General features: G+C 40.6%; 2 protein-coding genes across 8 annotated transcripts in view; one reads left to right on the forward strand and one right to left on the reverse strand.

The window, feature by feature from the left end:
- The window catches only part of LOC135973815 (uncharacterized), a 1510190-nt gene that overhangs the window by 1087910 nt on the left and 396778 nt on the right, over positions 1-25502 (reverse strand). The window lies entirely within an intron of this gene.
- Positions 1-25502, forward strand: part of ABCC1 (ATP binding cassette subfamily C member 1 (ABCC1 blood group)) — a 104506-nt gene that overhangs the window by 43992 nt on the left and 35012 nt on the right. For 5 of the 7 annotated variants that reach the window (XM_005307561.5, XM_005307560.5, XM_065558869.1 and 2 more), the window contains exons 2-14: positions 3522-3698; positions 4634-4759; positions 6140-6277; positions 7943-8068; positions 11400-11461; positions 12356-12487; positions 14557-14784; positions 15711-15888; positions 16632-16793; positions 17688-17780; positions 19495-19698; positions 22888-23034; positions 23709-23796. In XM_005307561.5, the coding sequence (XP_005307618.1) occupies positions 3522-3698; positions 4634-4759; positions 6140-6277; positions 7943-8068; positions 11400-11461; positions 12356-12487; positions 14557-14784; positions 15711-15888; positions 16632-16793; positions 17688-17780; positions 19495-19698; positions 22888-23034; positions 23709-23796 (1861 nt within the window). The remainder of the gene's footprint in view (positions 1-3521; positions 3699-4633; positions 4760-6139; positions 6278-7942; positions 8069-11399; positions 11462-12355; positions 12488-14556; positions 14785-15710; positions 15889-16631; positions 16794-17687; positions 17781-19494; positions 19699-22887; positions 23035-23708; positions 23797-25502) is intronic. The other 2 variants (XM_065558870.1, XM_065558871.1) reach the window with 1 other exon arrangement.

The raw sequence follows: 25502 nt of genomic DNA on the forward strand, positions 1-25502 counted from the left end.
ATGTGTACAGATTATACCTTCCTCCTTTTTTTGTCCCTCCACGTCATATATTTGAGTATTTGGTTTCAGAAATTGTCACTGAGGCATGAAATAGATGTCAATGCCAGTTGTACATACTTAATCCTTAATTAAACATACCCTTAATTGAAGTAGTTTATGTATGACACCTGCACAGAGAGCACTTCTAGAATTGAAGGGGTTTTCAGTAGAACACGTATTTTACGGACTAATTGGGGACTGAAAAGTTCATAAAATAAACATCTCAAAATGACAATAAGCATGATGTGTAAGTGGCAGTCTAGTGCACTGCCTCACTTTATTCTTGTCCTTTGAACCACTGCAAAGCGACTTCCAATACACAGAAGGCTTAAGAATGTGAAGGGATGTTGACTTGTTGTTCATCGGCATCACATAATGAAAGTGGTAGGTTTTATTTTTCCCCACTGGGAAAATGGTTTGTATAACTGATCATGTATGAGGTTGATGTTCGTAAAATCAGGTACTGCTGTAATTGTAGCAACTATTGTAAGGTCTGTAAATTGCTATCCAGTTTAATGCTTCTCTTGACTATTGTATGGGGAACAGTGAAATTGAAATCTTTAAAGCAGGAAATGATTGCGTAGTGGCGAAATGTAAGCGTGACTAAGCTGAAAATCCCAATGGTATGGGGTGTAGTTGTAGCCATGTTGGTCCCAGGATATTAAAAAGACAAGGTGGGTGAGGTAATCTCTCTTATTGGACCAGTGTCTGTTGGTGAGAGAGAAACTTTTAAGCCACAGAGACCTGAAGAGCTCTGTGTGGCTTGAAAGCTTGTCTCTCTCACCAACACACATTGGTCCAATAAAAGATATAATCCAGATGGGGTCTTTCAGGGATAAGGAAATGTATAAGCATGCTAGCTCAATGACTTTCACGTATAGCAACTGCATTCTCATTATAACTTCTGCAGAATCATCAAAGGAGTTGTTTGACCCAGCGGTTCAGGGAGATCTCGTAACACACATACACGCACTGGAAATATAATTAGGGATTCAGGTTTTCCAGTTTTGAGATTTTACTTCTTGTCAAAACAACAAGGAGTGTGCCACAAGGACTCGTAGTATTTTTTGCTGATACAGACTAATACCGCTACCATTCTGATACTTATTGTCAGTACCTGTTCTTTTCACTACTTCTAGGAAAACCTGTGTTTTTGTTTATGTATTTGCATTGAGTATGTATTTGATCAGAAACCTTTTATTTCACTGCTAACAAGATATAGTTTAAAAAAAAAAAAGCCTCATTTTGTTACTTGTATCCTATAGTCCTGCTGTGTGACAGCCAAACATATCACTTACTATGTGTAACCAAGAACTGAACTCTGAATAAAACAAAATCTTGCAGGCTCTGACTTACAGCAGACAACATGAAAAGGGTACAAATGTTGAATGTCTTTCAAAAGAGCCTTGCTTCCTTCTGCTCTCTCCCTCCAGCTCCATGCTTGGTTTGTTGTTGTGGTATTTTTTTAAACACTAGTTCCTGAAGAATTAGGATAATTGTTTCCAGTTTAAACTGGAATGCCTCTATGCTTCATAGGTCCCCTCCCTCCCCCCTCCCATAGAACACTTCCTGGAGGAGTTGAAAGTTCATAAAGCAGCAATATAATATATGGCATGGCACTTAAAATGATAGAGACTAGAGCACTGTCAACCTGATATCTAGCTAATCTAAAAAAGATGAACTAAAAATATTTCCAAGGTTACATCAGCCTCTGATTTCCTTCTGCCAACTTTTGTGACACTGCAACCACGTTTTCTTATCTTTCAAAATGTATTTATAAATTACTGTCTCTCTGCGAGAGACCGGCGTGGATAGGGAAGAATTTCAAGGTGGTAGTGTGGGCTGTTGGATAGAGGCCTGGGATTCAAGAGGGCTGAACTCTGTTCCCAGCTTTGCCAGTAGATTGCTTGGTGGCCTTGGGCAGGTCACTTCACCTCCCTGTGCCTCAGTTTCCACATACTTTACAAAGGAGGTAAAGTGCTTTGAAATCTACAGATAAAATGCTATGAGTTAGTATTGAATGAGACTATAGTTACTTTCTACACAATGCTGTAAAATGTTGAAGTCAACAGAAAAAATAGAAGTATTTTTTCTCTAACTTAGTTATAACTATCTTAAATGTTGTAATAATAATAAGTTTTGAAAAAAAATTCAGATGTGTGAAATATTGACTGTGGTCCTTAAAACACTAGAGGGTAAGTGTCTTTAACTGTAGCATACTATGCTTTACTTTTGGCATAAGCATTTTGTCCTGCTGTATCATTCTGTATATGAAGAAAATTAATTTTCTAAACAGGAAGTAACTGGTCTCTTCAAATATTTGAAGAGGAACTATCTGCTGCTGAATTACATCCTATTTTCAGTTTTATAATGCTACTATAGCTATTTACTTTACTATCCCAATACTTGATTTTGTTCATAATTATAGTCTCATCTTGGTAGTGATAATCATGTATGATTTCCTGCATTGTAGTCTCCTTTTCCTTAATTCAAACTAATGAGTTCTCCTGGGATAGGATTTCCTTTGGTAGTGAGTATGTGTCACTGTATATAGCTTTGTGACCAGTAATGGAAATGGTGATTATACTTCAATTACTCTGATGGTCAGTATTCCTTTGGCTTCTGGACATGATAGCTTTAGATTAGACTCTGTTTATGCACCATGGTCAGAGCATAGGAAAAGTAACATCAAAGCGCACAACAGAACTTTTAGTACACTGTAGCGGCCACATAGTGTCCACCTGAGACATTACTACATGGCAAGCTAGCACGCTGTCGATTTAACACCCTGGCTTGGGTCCCATGTGGACAAGCTCTTAGATACATAAAGTTTGATCCTCCTCCTGTTTAGAAGTTGTCAGCTTCATAGAGGGAGCAGGAATCGGGCCAAAAGGGAAAGGCTCTTCCCCCTTAGTTGTACAGATCATCTTGGTGAATACTCAAGGATTGAGAGAATTTTCATGCTATTAAGTGATGCCCCGTGAAGCTGCTTTACAACAGCATTTTCAAGATTTCTTATTTAATCTTGGATTTTTAATCTTTACATATCTTTTTCACACTAAATATTAAATAATATTTCTGAAACAGGTGTAATGGGGACAGGAAACTGTTGCATTTTTCTGCAGAGATACTTTTAAAATAACTAGTTAGTGAAGTTAAAGGTCTCAGTATGGCCAGTTGAGTGAGAAGATTGCTGTGGTAGCTGTTGTGAAACCAGCACAGAGAACAATGACCTGTGTTGTGTTTTTTTGTGTGTTGTTTTTGTTTTGTTTTGTTTTTTGGAGCGGTTTTTTGAAAGCAGTTTCGTGAGCAATGTGAGGTGAAGCCAAACTTTTTAAATATTCTCTAGTCCTGAGCCATTTGATCTTAATCTTTAATCCAGATTTAGATTAACAGTCCAGTAAGAATAAGACTCCTCAGGCACAAGTGGGTGGTGGGCATTTTGCTTTTTCATTCACTACTTATCCATTTTGTTTCCTCAGGATTGGAACCTGACGTGGCACACAGAAAATCCAGATTTCACTAAGTGCTTTCAGAACACCATCCTTGTCTGGGTGCCTTGCATTTACCTGTGGGTTTGCTTCCCAATATACTTCCTGTACCTCCGTCGTCATGACAGGGGCTATATCCAAATGTCGCATCTCAACAAAGCCAAAACAGTAAGTGACTTTTACTTCAGAGTCTGTGCCATGTATTTGGATTTTTTGGTTTTATTTTCAGATTTGTACCAAATTGGCTTTTTGTTTTTAAATGGTTTAACTCTATGAAATGTTTGTATTGGGATGGGACCCATGCATACAATTCACCTGAATTTAATTTCCAAGTCTTATGCTGTCATGTCAATGGGCTGCCTGAGAATAAGTTTGTCAGGTCTAAAAAAGCGCATATCCTTAAAGGTCCTTGCGTGTGTGCTGATACATATTACTGGCCCTTGGATACAGCCCCTACAGCGTGCCCGGTGCCCTGAAGTTGGGAAGTACCACATTGTGTTGGCCAACTTGATCCTGAAGCTTCAACCCTAGAAATGAAAGGATTTTATTAAACTAATCAGGTTTTTGACCATCTCTTAAAGCATATAAAATAGTCTGTCTTTTTAGAGTAATTATAGACATCCCGTTCCATTTCTCTCGACCAACTGGCGTTTAACAATCTGTTAACAGAGTTTGTTCCTTTGTAAAACAAGCAAGAGCCTTTGAGAGGAGTTGATTCATTAATGTGTATTTTTGAGGATTTCTGCCCCGTTTATAAACCTTCAATTTAAGAGTTTCTTCCCAGTCTAAGTTGAGATATACGCCAGTCTTTGCTTCATAAAATGTTAGCGTGTGATATGACATTTTAGAATAAATCTGAACTATATAACACCGTAATCTAAAATTCTCTCTTTTAATTGGGAACCTACAGAGAGAGAGTATCTTTTTACCTCATGTATTATGTATGTAGTATACGGTTGGACTAATTTTAATTGCCTAATAGGACTACACACACAGGGCAATTGCATTGGACTGTGTATGCATTAATTTGTTGTACCAAAAGACATTTTGTTACACGTGGTAAGAGTTCACTTTCAATATTTATTCGTACTTTTATGTTCCAGGCCTTGGGCTTACTATTGTGGATAATCTGCTGGGCAGATCTTTTCTACTCTTTCTGGGAAAGAAGTCAAAATATTTTCCGACCTCCAGTTTTTGTCATTAGCCCTACAGTTTTGGGCATAACAATGGTAAGTATAAATCATTCTACTCAGAGTCCTTCTGTGATGCAAAATCACAACCACTAATCTAGCTTTCTCAACTGTACATATTGCCTTTTTTGCAGCTGCTTAGCATTTTTATTCCATTAGGTACAATCCTCATTTACAGATTTCACTTGATGCTGAACTGAAATGCTGATTTTTTATTTATGTAAAGCAAACTTTGTGCTTAAAACTGCGTATCAGCATGTTGAGAAGCATACAGGCTAGTTCTAAGGCATCTACACTTTCTTGGAGGTTAGAGGTTCCATTTACTCATGCACATGCTTGAGAACTTGATTTAATTCTGTGGACCAGTAACTCTAAATAGAAGTTCTTAAAACCATAAAATATAGTCAAGAGAGTTGCCAACATTACTAAGTTTTAAAAACAAAACTTCAGATTGTTATGGGTATTTGTAATAGACCCTTGAGTTCTCTGGGTCTGAGTGAAATACATGTGTTTATACTCACTCTTGACGCAGTGATGGGAAGTGTTTAAAAGTTAGTTTTCTGTGCACTAGGTGCTAGATGTCCCAGACTGCCTGCCTGCTGGGAAGTGCAGGTACTATCTTGTTAGCTTTTCTTAAAAGCTGACTGCATTGTGCTTCCTCAGGAAAACCTCTCTTTAGTAATCAGCAAGTTGATTTTTTTCTTTTTCTTTTCTTCAGCCCAGGTTAGGAGTAATACAAATTAAAAACCCAGTTAAAACACCACACTTGAAAAGAATAACCCAGGCCCATACCTGACCATAATTTCATGCAAGATTAATGATGTGACTAAAATGGGAAGCCCTGGACCCATTGTAAACATGCTTTATGCCACGCGAGGGCTACATAAGTTTCCTAAAGTGTACAAAAGTTCCTCTAAACAGAGTGTGGAAATGGAAAAAACAAACATAAATCACATTGGTTAGTGTAACTTTATTTTAACAAGTATGAAAGAGATGATTATTTAAAGATGAACTCTTGCTAAGTCAGCTTTCAAGCGCTTAGCCTTGGGAAATCCCTTGGAAAGGTTAAAATATCTTCATAATTAGACATGGCTGTGTATGTTGATTTGTGACGCTTTTTTTCCCTTTGGAGGCTTTGAACATATTTTGTTTGGTGCTCTGCTTTTCCCCCTCTCTGTATTGTGTTTTTTTTAAACTGACGCCCTTTGGAGTAGGAACTAGCTTTTAGTTATGTTTGTACAGGGCCAAAGACATTAAGAAATAGTTGGAACTTCTGGATGATACTGGAATAGAAACACTAATTCATGGTTTGGGATAGCCATGCTTGTGCTTCGTATATTGCGTTTGCTTTGTGTATCATTTTATTTCTTAACCTTTATGAACATAACCTGCTTATGCTATCTTTTTATCTGTCTGTAGTTACTCGCCACATTTTTAATACAATATGAGCGAATGAAAGGAGTCCAGTCTTCAGGCGTAATGTTGATTTTCTGGTTTACTGCACTGTTGTGTGCCACAATAATTTTCAGGTCCAAAATACTGCACGCCTTAAACCTGGTAAGTGATTACTTTTCAATTAAGGTGAGTTAAGTGCTGCAATAGCAGTGACTACTTGTTTAATTTAACCTGTAGTGCCCATCAGTGCTTCTTAAGATACTGAGCGAGTTGATGATCCATTAAGTGTACCTTCATTCCTGAGCTTTTAAGGGCCATTAAGTCATGCTTGTTTTACTTTTTATTTAGTTTTCCATGTTTGAAATTAATCAAAGGTTTGATGGTCTTTTATAAATGTTGGCAAGGAAGTTTAAAAGCAAAACAGTTTTACTGGAACGTCTAGAAACATTCAAAACCTATTTGAATAGAATGAATGAGTGTACGGTTACATCTGAAACAATTCAGGCTAAAGTTTAGTTCTTTTTCCTGTTGATTATACAGGGGATTTCCTGAAGCACTTGCTTTGATGGTAGCTCTGTTTCATACGCCCATTTAGTCAGTGTTCCCTTGTATGGTTAGAATATTTTAGATCTCGCTGGGGTTGGGTTTTTAATAATAAGTTTCCCTTGTCCAATTCATTAAATTGTAGCGCTGGCTGAAAATGGAATGTAACTTTCTTGAAAAAGTTCCTCAACTTTGTGAGGTTTTTTGAAAACTTTTGACCTGGCTCCTATTAAATTGGTATTGGGTTTAGTAGTGGCTTTGTGCTTTCTTCAGCCTAAATTGTCTCTACTTTCTTTGGGAGTGTTGGATTGAGCTGTGCTGTGCATAAGCATAGAAAGAGGAAGCTGTGGTGTCTGAACACAACATGGTGTAGTGGACTAATTTTTAATCCTGGCTCTGACACTTACTTCCTCTGTGGGCTTGGCCAAATCACTTACTACTATTCCATGAAACCCCTTGTGATTTGATCCTGGCTTTAAACTGAAGTGAATTGCACTGGTGCAAGTCATGGCTTAAACACCACATCTGTACTAGGGAATTGTACGTGTGGCTACACCAGTGGCTGAAAACTCCAGTGTAGACAAGGCCTTAAAAGAAAGAGTGAGACGCTCAGGAACTCTTTTTTTTTGTGGTGTCCTCAGATGAACCTAGTGCAAAAAAGCTCCCTTTTTCTCCTCTCTCCTCCACAAAGATAAAACTGTTTCTCCTGTAATGTTTTGCATAGAGGTGGAGAGACAAGGTGGATGAGATAATATCTTTTATTGGCCCACCTGCTGTTGGTGAGAGAGAGGCAAACTTTTGAGCTTTACACAGGTCACCTGAAGAAGAGCTCTGTATAAGCTTGAAAGTGTCTGTCTGTCTCTCTCTCCTCTCTCTCTTTCCTTCCTCTCTCCCCCCCCTCCCCTCCCCACACACAAAAGTTGGGCCTGTAAAAGATATTACCTCACCCACCGTGTCCCTCTAATATCCTGGGACCGACATGGCTATAACAGAGCATTGCATAGAGATGGCCAGACGTTCTGTTTTGTCCAGGCGAGTCCTAGAATGTTGTCAGCAATGCATTTAGCCTAGAATGCCCAATACTCTCCTAAGGAATGCTTGCTGCTTTGTGGCTCAGTTTGACCAGCAGAACAGAACCCACCTTTTGCTTGGTTGATAAGAATATTTACTTCCTCTGATGCTTAGATGCTTATTTCCAAATAAAGGCATTTAGTACACGGTCACTTGTTGTACATTAAGCAGTTGCTTTACATCTTCTAACCAGAATATCAAATCTTTTTTTAGGGTGCTGAAGTTGATGTATTTCGTTACGTTACCTTCTACAGCTACTTCGTCCTGGTGCTAATACAGCTTATACTGTCCTGCTTCCCAGAACGACCGCCTCTGTTTTCTGAAACCGTTAATGATCCTGTAAGTTTCAGTAATGTTTTTACCCAGGAGGAATAGACTGGAATATAAAGTGTCCTACCTGTAATACTGTTTACAGTGAGGCATTGGGCCTGATTCTGGAAAATGTTGAATAATTCAATTCCCATTGAATTAAACTGCAGTAGAAGGCACTTGCCGTTCACTATTGAGTTGATTTGTGAGTGAGGGCATTTGGCACCATGCAGGATTAGGTCCACAACATGCAAAGATTAGATGGATTTTGTAAACAATGTCAACAGTTTAAGAGACAGGCTGGTGGTGGTGATGGCTAAATGGGAGGAGATTGCTTTAGCTATCCTGGAACATGGATGGTAGAGGTAATATTTTTTTCTGGTAGGCACCAGGTTTGATTCTAAGAAATACTGCCCCACCCCCACTCTACCTCTTCCCTGCCTCTTTCTTCCCCCTCCCTGCCAGTGCCTCCTGGCATGCAGGAGGCACTGGGAGGGAGAGGGAGGAGTTGATCATTGGGGCTGGCAGACCCCCTGGAGTAGTTTGAGAAACCCTGATATAGTAGCAAGTTATCCACCCATTGTAACAGTTCCTGGGTGCTTTATATAATTCATAATGCATCATCTGCTCTCACAGCCTAGAATGGTTTTGAATTTAATACTAAATATGAAAAAAATGTTTTAGGCTACTAATTTCATCAATACTCAAATGTTTATATTGTGTTCTAGACTTCTCTCTACAAATCAAGTTCAGCACTTGATAGCAGGAGACCTTGTTAGCTGCCTAATGCAGAACTTCCACTTATAAGTTAGGCTAAGATTTTATCATGGATATTTTTAGTAAAAGTCAGACAGGTCACAGCTTCTGTGAATTTTTCTTTATTGCCCGTGATCTGTCTGTGACTTTTACTAAAAATATCCTTGATAAAATGGGAAGGGACTGGGCAGCAGCAAAATGGCTGGGAGCTCTGGGGCCCCCACAACCCCATGTGGGCTCAGAGCTCCGGGGTCCCCCTGCCAGCAGCAGCAAATGGGAGCTGCAGAGTCCCCCTACCCTTTCCCCAGGAGTGGAAGTGCTGCTGGAATCCCTCTTGCTTGCGCTCCTCCCCCTTCCCCGTGCGGTATCTGGGGGCGGCAGAGGTCCCCCTGAGCGCCCCGCAGCCCACTGCCTCAGGTGGTGGGGGAACCTTACAGCTCCCTGTCACTGCGGGAGGCAGCAGGACCCTGCAGCTGCCAGAGCTGAAGTCACGGAGGTCTTTGGAAGTCACGGTGATGTCTGCGACCTCCGTGACAAAACCGTGGTCTTACTTATAAGTAGACTGCAGAGATGCACAGAGAAAATCTAATACTTTCCATATGCTTCCTTGAGTCAGTTTAAAACTGCCTTTTTTCCAGGAAGGCAGAGTGCTTCAATTGCTTGCAAGTAGCATTGTTTTTGATCTGGCAAAGTGCTAGAAGTGTTGAATACTTGGGAACTGTCGAGTTCCTTATCCCTCCCCCAAATGCTGTCTATTTCATACATAAATATGCTATTTTATATTTCTGTCTGTGTGCTTCTTAACAGTATTAATTTTTCCTGTGTTAACTTCAATAGATCATTCCCTCTCCCCTTCCCCCCCCCCCCCAAAAGGTCAGATGCTCAGTCATTTGAAAGGGAGAAGAAATGCAGATCTGTTTCATGCTACTTTGTTGTAACATTTTTAGAATTCAATTTAATGGAAAAGTTCAGTGAAACAAACATGAGACAAATATTAATTCTGAAAAAATTCAACTCCTGTATTTTTCACATCATCTCTGTAATGGTGACCGATGACTTCGTAGGTGAAAGTGCATGAGCTGCTCTAATTTTATAATACACATATAATATAATTTTATAATTATGGTTATTGGTTACATGTGCCAGAGGAGTGGCCGACTGTGTGTTCTTGATATGCTGATGCTTTTGTGTGTGTGTGTGGGGGCGGGGGGGAATAAAGGGAGGGGAGTGTATAATCTCCTCTGGAATCTTGCACTGAATCCACAGTATTGCCTTTGAAATTCTTCCAAGATTCCTTTTTAACTTAATCCAACCACTGATACTTTTTTAAACTAGTTAAGGCTAATGTTACACTTAAGATAGAAAACCCAAACTAGGAATCTGGTGCTGACTTTGTGATGAGTCAGAGGGTGGAGACCAGCATAACTCCAATTGTGATATTTCTATTTGGAATTTGCATATGTGGTGTACAAGAAAACTTTCTTCATGGGCAACTTAATTTTCTCTGACCAATTGCCCCCTTTCATTCCTCAGGGTTGGGCTTTTTTGGGGTGCAAAACCATGTTCTAATGTGTTCTAAGAAGCCAGCCCTTTTTTGTTTTCACAGACTTAATGAAAGTCTACTAGCTACTGGAGAACTGTGTGTGTATGTAAGATCAGAATAGTTGACTTTAAAATGGCCATTCTCCAGTGACTGCCTTAGTTTGAAAGGAGTTGATGGGTTTCAGACCACATCACCAAAATCACCATCACAAGCGGCATTGAGCAATACCCTTGCAGATAGTCTCAGAGACTAAACTCTCAGCCTTCTAAGGGCAAGTGGCTAGATGTCAGGATTCTGTGCTGCTGGCCAGTGCTATGTCTTGTTGATAAAGGCCTACAGTCTCCAGGGCAATCAGTTTTGGCACCTTTTGCAAACGCTGCAACTGCTTAAACATACACTTTCTCCTTGTTTCAATTAAATTTGCCTAATTTTTAAAATGTATTTTTAAAAATGGAATTGTGGTGCTTAGATGCCTCAATCATTCCATTGTAGGTTTTCCCTACAGCTCCACTCCATCACCAGACGGGCTATGTAATGCTTAGACAATCTTCTGCTAGTTACTGAGAAATAAAATATAAGATTCTGCTTGGTTATCTAGAGCAGGGGTTCTCCTTTTTCTTTGAGACACCTCCCCCCCCAACATGCTATAAAAATTCCATGGCCCATCTGTGCTACAACCACTATTTTTCTTCATATAAAAGCCAGGGCTAGTATTAGTAGGTAGCAAGCAGGGCAATTGCCTGGGACCCCATGCCCCGGGGGCCCTGTGAAGCTAAGTTGCTCAGGCTTCAGCTTCAGCACCGGGTGGCAGTGCATCGGGTCTTGCGCTTCAGCCCCATGCGGTGGGGCTTTGGTTTTCTGCCCTGGGTCCAAGCGAGTCTAATGCCTGCCCTGCTTGGCAGCCCCCTGAAACATGCATGACCAAGAAAGGAGGACTTAGTGGTGCTGAGGAATTGTTATAATAAAGTTGTAAATTTCAGAAGGATAAAAGTGGTATTTTTTTAATTGTTTCAATAGGTTTTATTTACATGGCTGACATCTTTCTCCTTTCCTTTCCTTTAGATTCCCTGCCCAGAGTCTAGTGCTTCGTTCCTTTCCAAAATTACATTCTGGTGGATTACAGGGTAAGAGAATAAGTCATTGTATAATGCAGCTGTCAAGTGTCAACCTATTGTGCTTTCAGAAGATACTTAAGGCTCTCCTGACCTGTGGAGAGTTTTACGATTGTTCAATAGACACTTAACTACAGGAAACTGATACGTGGATGATTACTTTTATTTTCTAATGACCGGTCTCTTCAATCTCTTGAATTCTGCTGATGTTGCATATGTAGCCTCATAAACATGTATCATTAAATGATGCATTTTAATGTTTGATGTATAGGAGTGGTGGAGTGGAAACAAACTTATAGTACCTGTGTCGTTTTGACTGTTGGAAGATGATACACTAATCTTCTTTTAAAAAATTTCTCCTGGTTATCTGTAGTTGCTTCGTTTTATTTATCTACAACTGTGCTTCCTTGTATTGTGATCAAATCCGCTATCTCAAGCTACATGGTATCACTGTTTGGATGGGAGAGCATTAAGGAATATGTAAACACTTAAAGGCTTATAGGTGATTAAGCAGCTTATAAATTCTTTCTTAATCAGGACTTGGCCAGTGTCTCAGCATGGTCTTAGGTAAAGGTTTTGCCTTTTAGGTAAGAGTAAAATGAAGGCTAATAAACATTCTATTGTTCAGTTTATAAAATGAGTTTTAATCGCATTGCTAAATTCCAAGTGGGATAATTTCATTCTGCTTCCTAAATTCTCCTTGCAGTTTCACTTAAGCACTATATTACTACTTATCTTAATTTTTTGTGCATTGTTAAATAAATTACTGCATCTCACTTCGCAGCTGGCTGCATTTTGGGGGTGGATCAACAGTTCTCTGTGTTATGAAATTAGATATACCAGGTATAACTTGTTTTGGCACTCTCTAAAGGATGCTGCTGCTGACGATGATTCTTTCCAATATAGGTTGATGATTCAGGGATATCGGCGACCATTGGAAGCTAAAGACTTGTGGTCATTAAACAAAGAGGACACATCTGAGGAGGTAGTGCAAGGTTTGGCTAGGTACTGGGAGAAGGAGTGTGCAAATACAAAGAAGTAAGTTCAGTTATGCTAACAGTTATTAATACAAAGTGGTAGCTAATATAGGAAACTTAGATGGCATTGGTCAAGATCCATTTTAGTCAGGAAACTTTTCTTGAATTCCATTTATGTCAAGAAAACTGAATATGAAGAGGAAACTATTTTATTTATAGGTAAAATAATACATGAGTGAAAGTAAAATAAGCTGTTAACACTGAGAAATAGTACTGAAGTACAACACAATCCATGCTTTTATCCAGTTGGTTAATTCCACTTGTTATGCATATTATTATGAATATGTTCCAGAAGTCCTTGACAATTAAAGTATCATTATTTGGTTCTTACCCGGACAAATTTCCATAAGCTCATTAGACACTTTCTTGAATAAGGATTGAGTATGGACCTCCAGGATTTGCCCTTAGGTGCATAGACACTGAGGAGTAACCTTGTGAGTGTATGTGTCAGAGAAGAGGGTTTTTTGTTTGTTTTAAATTTAGATTTCCTCAGCTTGCAAATGGACTACAACCTTTGCAGTCTTCTATTTTGTATAATTTTCAACCAATGTTCATTTTGTCTACAAATTTTTCTCATGCTTACGTCATCACGGCATACTGAAATGACTGGCCAGTGAAGGAAAAAACTCTAAATTCATATGTTGTTCTCAATTTAGTTAGGTGTATAGCAGGGATGCTGGAACAGTTTGTATAGTGGGGGTGCTGAGAGCAATTGAACCAAACTGTAAACAATGGAAACCACTTCAAGCCGGGGGTGCAACAGCACCCCTGGTTCCAGCACTCATGGTAGATAGTATACACAGAAACATAGTTTTACATACAGTCTGTTCTCAAATACTGGGAAATATGGTTTGGCATACACCAGATTCATCAACTTAACTATGGTTTCGTTCTACTCATTAGGGATGATTTAGCATAATTCTTTCTTAGGTTGTAAACTCTTAAGAACAGGGACTGTGTCTATTAACTCCATTTGTACAGTGTTGAGCACAGTGGGACCTTAATATTAACTAGGATCTAGGGCTGCTACAGTAATATAAATAATAAACTCATGTTTGACTTTGCAACTCACATATAATTGTACACCTGAGTATTCCATAGCTATAGGATGTGGTTTTTAGGAACACTTGTCCCAAGGAAAAAAAAAAACTAGGGTTCTGAAGTGCTGCTCAGTTAACCAAAGGCTAGTAGCTTCTGATAAACAGATCCCTCCATAATGTCATGAAACACTGGCTTACCAGTCCCAAAAGTGGCTGGTAAATTACCATCTCTGATGCAGGGACACTTGGAGCTACTGAAAGGAATGATGGCAAGTATTATGACGACTGCAAATCCCTGTGGTGGTGAGTATCTAAGGGCTTGTCTACATTACCCGCTGGATCGATGGGCAGTGATCAATTCAGCGGGGGTCGATTTATCGCGTCTAGTTTAGACATGATAAATCGACTGCCAGTGTAGAGTAGGCCTAAGGCTATGTCTACACTCATTATGACGTGTAGAGTACATGCACTACATGCATAGTTACATGCTGCAATGGAAAGGCTCCAGCTGTGGGGAGCTGCCAGAGCATTTCCCCGCTTACCTCCCTGCCGCTGGAGCCTTTCCCTGCTGTCTCCCCTGCCAGAGCCTTTCCCCACTGCTGGAGTCATTCACTGCAGTGGGAAAGTCTCCAGCAACAGGACATTACACTGCTAAAAAATAAAATGTTAGACATGGGAGGTATGGCTTGGGCAAGTAGATAGCTGAATCCCAGGGTATATATTCTGTGTAGGCTGTGTGGGGTACCCATCTAAGCTGCACCTCACTGACTACATTGCTATTTAAACTTGCGCTAGCTGGGCGTGCGGTGTTTGTACTCTGGATGTCACAGTAAGTGTAGACATACTCTAAGCTACTTTTTCTTGGCAACTGGAGTAGACTTCTCATTTTAAGACTCTGCATTCTTATGTTCAATTTTACAGAAGAGTCACTGTCATTAATTTTAAATAGTTGTCAGTGTGATTCAGTAGAATGTCCTAACGATTTAAAGAAATGTTTCTTTATTATTATTATTATTATTTATTATTGTAGGCAAGCCATAAAAATGGTGTATTCACCCAAAAAGCAAATGAAATCCAGCAACTCAAATGGCGATGTGACAGAAGAAGTTGAAGCTTTGATTGTAAAACCATCTCAAAGGAACTCTGCACCTTCTCTGTTGAAAGTGTTGTATAAAACCTTTGGACCGTACTTCCTCATGAGTTTCCTGTTTAAAGCCTGTCATGATCTTATGATGTTTTCTGGCCCGGAAATCTTAAAGTAAGACTTCCTTTAATGCTTTCTTCAGTTCCTCTGTTTATACAAAGTACCTAGGTAGATCTCTTTGATTCCTTCTTGCTAATATCAGACTACTCTTCCTTTAGCTGCTACAGCTGACAAGTTGCTTCCTTTTGCACTAGAGTTTCTATGCAAATGACTTTGCTTCACTGGTTTCCAATTTGGGATCTAGCATTCCAATTCCCTTCTGATGCTCTGAGAGTGACCTTTAACACTAGGAAGGTCAGACAATGGAAGTTCAGATGCAGCAGGAAACTTGCTTCATCTAAGCTAATGTTAATCTGTGACAGTTCATGGGATCACAGAGAGGGTCTAAAGGCTCCTGAAGCGAAAAGTAATGCTTAAAATCAGTAGGTGAAGCAATGGAAGGGTGAGGGGAAAAGGTGTGCTGGTATAATGTAAGGGAAGAAGTGGAACACTAAGTAGAAATGATGTACCTTTAGTTTGGATGGTGGTGAAACAATTCTGTGGCAGTAGCTGTGAGTCAGTGCAGAGCCTATGCAATGTATTCTGCTCATTCTCTTTTTGAGATAGCCATGTGCCTTACTAGTGATCACTTCTGTCAGTACATCCAAGAAGACCTATATTAGAAGTTTCTGAGAAAGTTTGGTAGTTCAATCTTCCAGATTATAGCTAGGGACACTTGGGAATGGGACCCATGCTGGTGGGATAGGAAGGCGGTGTGTGGTGGGGGAATTCGGGGGACCTCTCAGTTACAAAGTCTGGGTAAAAATCTTGTGACTTGACTGAGGCCACACTCTAGTGTTCCTGAGTGTTTGCTATTGCCAGTTTGATGCATCTGTTGGGATATCATGTGACCGATATGTCTGGAATAATCTAGTCATTGTTTGGAAATTTTGATAAGCTCTGACAATGTGCATTAACCTTGCCAAATTCTCTCTTCACAGGTTGTTAATTAACTTTGTGAATGATAAAGATGCCCCAAATTGGCAAGGCTATCTGTACACAGGGCTTCTATTTGCATGTGCCTGTCTGCAGACTCTGATCCTCCACCAGTACTTCCATATTTGCTTTGTTACTGGAATGAGGCTTAAAACAGCTGTCATTGGTGCAGTCTATCGCAAGGTATGCATGTTTGAAATGTTACATCATCACCAGAGTAATGGCACCTCTGAAAATTGGGGCGGGGGAGCTGCAATAAAATCTTAGTGATGAACTTAAGTAAATTACATAATTTTAACTAGCTGGTATGCTTTGCCCAGGCTGGTATTTAATGGTAAACAGAATGTAAGAGACCTCCTTCAGCCCACAGCTGTAAATTAAAGATACTTTCAGTTAAGAAGCTGCTTTTATTGATCATGTACAACAAAACCCTAACCTATTTCACATCTTACCTTGGAATGGGAACTAAACTTCCATCTGCACAGAAATGGGACAGACGTCAGTAAAATGAGAGGATTATTAGCAACCAAGCAGGCACCAGTCTGCACAACCTCAGCCTGAAACAACCTGGAACTATTTAAAAAATAGACTTTAGACTAGCTGTTCTGCAGGAGGTGAGGCAGGAAAACATATGACAAGAAGCCAGCACTCAACCCCGACACTAAAACCAAACAAACCCCAAACAAAAACAACTTGCTCATGTTTTTAACCCTTGGTTAATTTAACCCTGATTAAAACTGTGTATTCAGTATACAGTGCTTTTTAGGCATGCAGGAAAAAAGCAATACTGTACGTAAGAGAAGCATTGCCTGTGACCACAAATTAAACTCCAGAAAAAGCTGTTCATGCTGCAGTATGAAATAAAGGCAAATTGTGAAGCTGTTTTGCCTACTACAGTCAGTATCTTCCTTTTTATCTACACACAGGCATTGGTTATCACAAATTCTGCAAGAAAGACGTCTACTGTTGGGGAGATTGTAAATCTAATGTCTGTGGATGCTCAGAGGTTCATGGACTTGGCTACGTATATAAACATGATTTGGTCTGCGCCTCTGCAAGTTATATTAGCATTGTATTTATTATGGCAGGTAATTATGTCATGCTTCTTGTTTTCCTGTTTAATTATGGTAGGTGAATGCAACTAGTGGCCAGGTGTTTTCCTCTGAAGTTCAAGACTATAGATAGCTAATGTCAGACCATTGGAGAGTATAGAACATGCGAGAGTGAGAATCTGCATGGAGAACCATTTAGGGCAGTATGCTGCCGCTGTGATGGAAGAGAGGAGGTAGAGGGCTCTCAATTGCAAATCTAGCCCAAGCCTCCTCAAGTACCATGCTGGGACAAAGGCTTCTCTTACCCATTCCCTGTGTAGAAAGTGAGTGTCCTGTCAACAGCCCTTCCTCCACTCAGCAGTCTTGGGCCCCAGTGGCTGGCCAGCTATGCAGCCCTTTCATGTGTCATGTGAATTTGGGCGTCCTGTGCTTCTAGAGCACCCAGTTAGCTGTTGGGACTCTGCTTACGCTGTGTCATTTGGTGGAGAAGTGGGCAGATGATTCATCATCCCAGCACCCATCATGGGATGGGATAATGCCTGCTGTTTCTAGTCCAGGTACTTATCAGAAGGGCAGCCCCGGTTCTGCTTACAGCCAGGAAGTTAAGGCAGAATCTTAGAAACTCACCCCCCCTGTATTCTACTTTGAAAGAACAGCACCAACAAAAAGTTGAGAGGCATGTCGGGAAGGACTTGCATTTTAGCTTTGAGGAAGCAAAGATCATAATTATCTGCATATGTCTTTAGTCAAAAAAGGAGGGAGGAAAGGGATAGAAAAATTATATATACACATGGGGTTTACGCTACATAGAATGCTTTGATATAAGAACTTTAAAGGTGTATGCTAACATTTTCTAAATTGTGTGTGTGTGTGTGTGTGTGTGTGTATAAATGTGGTGTGTTTTTTTTTTTTTGTCCCCCCCCCCCTTAGAATTTAGGTCCTTCTGTCCTAGCAGGTGTGGCAGTCATGATCCTTTTGGTTCCAGTAAATGCTGTGATGGCAATGAAGACAAAAACATATCAGGTATGACACTTCATGTTTGTTTGTATGTGTATATGCTTTAAGACATGTTACTATTTTACTGTTCTGTGTGACCCATTCAATTCATGAAAGTTTTATGCTTACTATTCAAATTCTTGTCCTGTGTGCAAGTGTGTTTTTTATAATGGGCATGTGCTGCCTGACAGTAGCCTTCCCACCAGTGACTAGCAAAGCTAATGCACAAAACTCTTCCAAAATAAAAATGCACCAGTGTCCTGCAATGTTGTGTTGCAGTGTAGCTTTTTTAAGTCACATGTAAAATGCAGTAACTTCCAATACAGTGGTAAGGTACCTTTCTCCAACTCAACAGAATGCCTGAGATGATAGATAAAATGCGTGCTGTTAAGTTTTTAAACTGGCTTTTAGCTGACTCTTCTAAGAAATGTGTACACCAGAGTGTTTGAATCAAGTGTATTACTGAATTTGGGACACGACTGGAATGCTGTTAAGCTTAACTTTGGGATGCTTGTAGACTACTCTTCTTATGTTAATGTCAGTCTGTTAACAAACCTCTTAGAATACCCACAAAACTCCTTGACTCTCAGTTTTGGTTTTCAAACTAATCAGGTCAAAGAATACAAATCCATTTGATTATGGTCTTTTTTTTTTCTGTGAACTATAGTTGAAAATTTAAGTCCAGAATACGAAATAGCTGAGATTTCCTAGGTATCAGAGTCTGATTATTGTGGGTAAATGTTGACCCTTAATGGGGACCATTGCATTGAATCATATGACCCTGCTGCCATCCAAATAAAGTGAAACTCCTTTGAATTTTGCACTTGCATAGTGCATTCATCCAAGCCTCTTCAAGTGCCCCATTCCACTGATGAAGCTTCCCCACATTCCTTTGAGGAACAGTAGGTAGGTATTTTCCTCATTCTATAGATGTCCTTTATAATGAAGGTAATACCTGTATAATGTGCTTATAAATAAGGTACAGGTGTGATATGTGACTGGCCCAAGGTGACATGGTATGAGTCAGTGGCAGAGCTGAGATTAGAACTCGGAATTCCTAACTGTTCTATACTGATTCACACTCCATCCGTGCCTAGAACGGTACATCTTTTCAAAGGTTCTTTTCCTGAATTTGGAAAGGCCTCTAGGAGGAAGGAGGCTTCTGAAGTGAAAATATAAGTGTAGCCTCATGGTGTAGTGGGGAGAAAAATGCTCAGAAGTTAAGTAGCAAGAAGGGAAGGTAGGTTTGTTCCTGCTGCTGACTGGAAGACATGAGCTATGAGCCAACAGGAGTCTGAACAGAATGAAAAGTGTGTGGGGTAGCCAAGGGCTAGATACAAATTGTATATCATTGGCGCTCAAGGGTATAATGGAGTTACTTTTTTAAACCGCATTTTGTACATAAATGCATAGACTTTTTAAGGCCAGTAGGGACCATCAAGTTCCTGAATTCTACAAAGATGGCTGACTTTTTTTGTTGGAAATTGTTTTTGTCTTTCCTCAAAACCACCCCTAATTAGTTAAAATGTTTGTTTAATTCTGCAGTTCCGTATTTGTTGGTAAGGCGGCACTTTTGTTGTTCACTTGCATTTGTAAGTGGTCTTTCCCCATAATAATTCGCCAACACAAAATATACAGTTAAGAAACTTGTATGGGCTAAATCGGTTTATTCAAACGGCTTTGTAGACATGCCAAGTATTGTGCTATGCTAATGACTTGTTTCTTTGTAATGGGATTTTAGGTAGCCCATATGAAGAGCAAAGACAACAGAATTAAGCTGATGAATGAAATTCTCAATGGGATTAAAGTGCTGAAACTTTATGCTTGGGAATTAGCCTTCAAAGAGAAAATATTGGGGATCAGACAGGAAGAGCTGAAAGTGCTTAAAAAGTCTGCTTACCTTGCAGCAGTGTCTACGTTCACTTGGGTGTGCGCTCCTTTTCTGGTAAGTAAAACAGGTTTGAAGTTGTGCTTTGCTGGGTGGTAGAAGCCCAAAGCAACAGTGAGAGCAAAGTCCTGCTTTCCTATTTGTTACTGTACTGGTCTTTCACTGTTCAGAGAACTCAGTCTTGTAACCAGAACTCTATCCACAGCAACATGCAGTTCAAGAGTGAACTTTTCAGCACTTTTAGAAAAGGTATTTCTCTACACTTTTTTTTTTTTTAAATGTTAACAACCTCCAAGTTAAACATTTCCCGACTTTAAGGCAGTGACTTGATTAGTTCTTAGGCTTTCATTTTCACCAGTACTGCAATTGTTGTTGGAACTTAAAAGGAGTAAATAGTAATAATAGTAACTTGGTCACAAACTGGAACAAAATGCCCTCCTGGAGGTCATTATTATATATAGATTATCTAGGAAGCACCTCTTAGAACTTCCCTTTACATTAACATTTATACTTTGTAATTTTTCTGGAAAAAAATTACATTATAGAAGTGCATGCTATACAGATTCCCAAGTGAGAGCGTTAATCAAAATGAATATTCTGCATTTCCAAGCACACCACATACTAGTCCTACATAGATGTGTGTGGATGCCTCTTTTCTCCCACCCACACTGGTAAAGCTGATTTGGCGGGAGAGGGCTGTTCTTTAGCCTGGGATCATTCTAACTTTTAAAAAGGTTTTGTTCCACATTTAAATATTGTCTCTGACTATTTATGGCTGGTTTGAATTTACACGGAAAAGGAAGAGAGGAGACAAATTGTGTTAAAATTGCTTGTGCCCCTAATAGAACAAAGGGCCATTGCTATCGTCATCTGGCAGAAGCAAACAAACCATGCCTACATTAGGGTAAAATATGTATGTTCCGTTTGAAGGTGTTTAAGTGTTCTTTCCACTCATGGATTCCTTCCCTCCAAGTGCTGTTCATGTTTACATGACATTGGTATGATAAAAGGCAGAAGAAGCAGCATCCTGCGTAGGAAATGTCAGAAGTATTCTTTAGTGAATCTTTTTCTAAAAGAAGGCTGAGATGGCTTTTTAAAAAGACGATTTACTAGGTTCCTAAATACAGCTCCGCAGAGGGATTTTCCTTATTTCAATTTAGCTCTGTTGAAGCCAAGATGATTGATTTCCGTAGCCAATTCCCTAACACCCATGTGTTACGAATGTTTGTTTGTCAATGGACCTGCTCGCATACAAGGCCTGGTCCCCACTAACTCCCCACTTCGGACTAAGGTACGCGAATTCAGCTACGTTATTAACGTAGCTGAATTCGCGTACCTTAGTCCGAACTTACCGCGGGTCCAGACGCGGCAGGGAGGCTCCCCCATCGATGCCGCGTACTCCTCTCGCTGAGCTGGAGTACCGGCGTCGACGGCGAGCACTTCCGGGATCCATTTATCGCGTCTAAACCAGACGCGATAAATCGATCCCAGAACATCGATTGCCTGCCGCCGGACCCTCCGGTAAGTGTAGACGTACCCCAGGTTAAAGGGAGAGGTATCCCAAAGCTTCTACAAGAGCAGGATTTGACTCTGAGGGAGGGGATATTTTATAACTTTCTCTTTCCCCGGTTTTTATCAGTCAGGATAACAACTTATGAAGAACTATAGCAAGCACAAAGGATTTTCAAATTGGGTCATTCCTTTCCCATGCACCCTCTTCCTTTTTGCCCTGCTTTGTAGCTCTTCTGACCAGGGCTCCTTATAAAATTGTTCAGTATCTGTTTCATGAAACTGCTCACGTCATTGTACCTTTTTGTGGCAGAGTGTGCTAAGTCTATTTTAATATAGATTCCAGTAACACAGGAACGTGCAAACTTTCTGCGTTTAAAGTTATTGTTTGAACCCTTCTTTGTTTTTCATTCTCTCTACAGGAGGGCTTTTTTCACTGTAGTAATCTGTCTGAATAAACGAATATGTAAACAAGCTACCTTACCATGCACAGTTGAGTCAGCAGGCGTAAGAAAAACAGTACATGCCTTCATAGCAGTTAAATAGGCTTTTACATAAGCTTTTAAATAGACCTCATGCAGAACTAAGAAAAGCAATCTATGCATTAGGTAAATAAAGTGGGGTTTAGTCTTTCTAACTAAATGTAAGATTGTTGGCACTTTCATGCCTCAAACTGGATAGCAGGTGATGATTTTGCTGGGAAAGCATTATTGGGTGCTGCTGATATACTGAGGCACATGATTTATTATGCCACCTTGGTATAAGGCATGTGGGAGTGGCTGTCAGGGAGAAGAGGAGCTGAAAGGTGAGCTGAGCAGTCTTAAGGGAGGAATTTTAGTAGCAGCCATGCCTGGCTTTGTGCTAGTCTTTGTTATCTTATTGTTTTCTTTGTCAGTACATAATGCCTTAGCCACACTGTTTAAATGTAGTTATTGATGACATAGTCAAGCATATAGTTTCTTTGTTAAGTATGCACCCGGGTGGTGGAACAACTGGTATAGTGGCGGTGCTGAGAGCCATTGAACCAAACGGCAAACCCTGTATATGATGGAAACCACTTCAAGCCGGAGAGTGTGGCAGCACCCTTAAAACCCCTAGTTCCAGCACCTGTGTGCGCACAGTGATTCTTTTCCTGAACTGGGTGGGGTACTGTAGAGTTTTATCTTCTAGTATACTTAAGAACACATTTCTTAAATGATTCTTCTATCCCCAGTTATGGAAGCTATGCTTGTGAAAACCAAGCTTGTTGGTAGCCTTCTACAAAATGTAGTGTGGGCAAGATCTAAGTTGTCTTAGTTACATTAGCTGTGTGCCCACCTTCAGAGCTGTTCAGAAATGTGGCACAGTGCAGTGATTGTAACTAGCAGAGGGAAAAGGTGATTAGAAGGCAGAGGAAGCAAAAAAATAAACACGCAACCTGGTACAGCTGAGTTAATCCGCATACTTTCTTTTTCTGCTTTGCCTTGTCTCACCTTTGCTCTGTAAAGAGTGAGACACTTTAAGGAAAAATGTTTTCCAAGAAAAGTCAGCAGCTGCTGAATAACAAAACCGTTAAGGCCCAGTATTTGTTTTGCAAAGGCTTATTCTAATTATTTTCTTGTTCTTAAGAATGAGTTTTTGTTTAATTGCCTTGCAGTGTGTAAATATGGCTCTAGTTATTAGAGAAGACATTGTCTTTGAATTTAAAAATGTAAGCGTAAAGAAAACAGACCGTAATTATTCCCTCTTTGTTTTTAGGTTGCTTTATCGACCTTTGCTGTTTATGTACTGGTAGATAAGAACAATGTCTTGGATGCTCAGAAAGCTTTTGTTTCCTTAGCCTTATTCAACATCCTCAGGTTCCCACTGAATATTCTTCCTATGGTCATCAGCAGCGTGGTACAGGTAATATTTTAATATTAGTGACTGATTAACTCCAAAGTGATTATTTCTATATATAGTGGCTTTTTTGAGGTCTGTGAATGCTTTAAAGCCTTACAGTCCTATATGCACATAGAAGTTTCTTCTCTCTACTCACCACTGAAATGCAGTCACCTTAGAAGGTAAAGTTTTTGGGTCTCTTATTTTCCTGTATGTTTTGGCTTGATCTACACTTGAAAGTTACATTGACATAGCTGTATTGGTCAGGAGAGGAGATGTGATGCCAACATAACCCCCAGTAGAGGCATAGCTACATCGATGGAAGTGTTGTTCAAAGAGGGGTATTACTACACTGACAGAAAACCTCCTTCCTAGGTGTAGGTGTTTTCATTTGAGGCTATGCCAGCGTAGCTATGCTGACGTAGGCCAGCTGGTATAACCTCTCTAGCATAGATATACCCTTTGTACAGCACCTAGCACCATCAGACCCCAATCCTAGTTGTGCCCTCTGGGTGTTACTGCACTACAAATAAATGCCTGTCTGTTTTTTCCACTCTGAGGAGGGGATGGGTGAAGTGGCTTGTGGTGGCTACAGTGGGAAGAATATACTGGATTTAACGTCTAGTTAACCAAGCAAAATGAAACAGTATTTTTTATAAGCTGTGTGTAAAATAGTTTTTCAATTGTTTCATGTTTAGGCAAGTGTTTCCTTAAAGCGTCTCAGGTTGTTTCTCTCGCATGAAGAGTTAGAGCCAGATAGCGTAATCAGAGGTTCTATCAAAGATGGTAAGTCCTTATTTTGTATAGTTTTTATTTGCTTCTAGTTTGTCGTGTTAATTTCCAGTGCTACAAACTACAAGTATTGGAGCCCAATAGAGCATGTTTTGGGTGGGTTCTAAAGTGTCTTTGTGGGCCTTTGTAATAAATTTTTGCAATTTGTGGAAGTTATGTATCTGGCAAGAGAAATCTGGGTTTTTCAATTCAATTTTTGTGCAATTTCTTTGAGGTTTTTCCCCCCCCCTTCCCTTTTGTCCATAGTATAAAATGCTCATGTCCAGTGTCAGTAAGAAACAAGTAGGGTTATTGTAATTAAATTAATCACCTTTAAATGGACACAGTGGACACCTGGCAGAAAAGTAATTTTCATGTAGCAGTCAGTGTAGGTCAGAAGATGGCAAAAGCACTCCCATACTGAAAACCCGTAATCACTTTTGTGGAGAGCATCTAAACACCACTCCTGAGGCCCAGAAAGAGTCAGCGTCTCCCCAGCACAGTGACACACACCTCTCTTCATTTATGGAATTGCATGTAGTCATCCAACTCTGCTTAAATACAATGAATACTACTCCAGTCTCCCATTCTATGCAGGGACTGTCAGTCATTATGTTTGTATAGTATCTAGCACGGCAGGGCCCTACCTGGTAGTGACCTTTAGGTAATGCTGCACTATAAATTTATGTCTCTGTGGATTTATCACAGAACTGTAGGGTTTTGTAGAATCTTAATGCCCCATGTTGTAAAATGTGCTGCTCTTATAGCTGGTTTAAACCCTGATAAGTGATTCCCTAGTCATCCTTTTTATAAAGCTAATACAATATTTTCTCTCTCGCTCTCATGCATTCAGGTGGGTTCTCCATTACTAGATCCACTTGGTTTTCCTATCAGCAGAGTTTCTTGCTATGACCATTATCTGCCTTCTTCCTTTTTTCAATTGAATCGCATGTCCGAATAGAATCCAGTTTCCTCAGCTGGATTCTTTGTTGGCTTTACAGTGGCTTTTTTTTTTTTCCTGCTCCGCTGGGATTGGTAGATATGAAAGTGTGTCCCTCTAAAGCAGTGGTCTCCAACCTTTTTACAGCCAAGATCACTTGTTGAATTTAAGGGCAACCCAGGATCTGCCCCCACCCCCTCACGTTGGCTTGTTCTCCCCCACCCTCTCTCACTTTCACCAGGCTGGGGGAGGGGGTCGGGTTTTGGAGGGGGTCCGGGCTCTGGGCTGGGGCCGAGGGGTTCTCCGTGTGGGAGGGGGCTCCAGGCTGAGCCTGGGGCAGGGGGTTGGGGTGCAGGAGAGGGTATGGGGTGAAAGCTCTGTCAGGGAGTTTTGGGTACAGGAGGGTGCTCTGGGCTGGGGCAGAGTGTTGGGATGCACTTGGAGGTGCGGGTGCTGGCTTGGGGGGGGTCAGGGCAGGGGTGCAGGAGGGGGTTTGAGGTGCTGGCTGTGGGAGGGGGCTCAGGGCTGGGGTAGGGGTGCAGGAGGTGTTTGGGGTGTGGGATCAGGGCTGGGGCTTGGGGTGCAGGAGGGGCTATGGGGTGCTGGTTCTGGGATGGGGTTGGGGTGCAGCCTCCCATCGAGCGGCACTTACCACAGGCAGCTCCTGGTCGGTGGCGGAGTGAGGCTAAGGCAGGCTCCCTGCCTGCCCCAGCCCCATGCTGCTCCCAGAAGGAGACAATGTATCCCTGTGGCTCCATGTGCTGCCCCTTTCTGTCGGCAC

Source organism: Chrysemys picta, chromosome 10, assembly GCF_011386835.1.
Source record: "Chrysemys picta bellii isolate R12L10 chromosome 10, ASM1138683v2, whole genome shotgun sequence".
NCBI lineage: Eukaryota > Metazoa > Chordata > Testudines > Emydidae > Chrysemys > Chrysemys picta.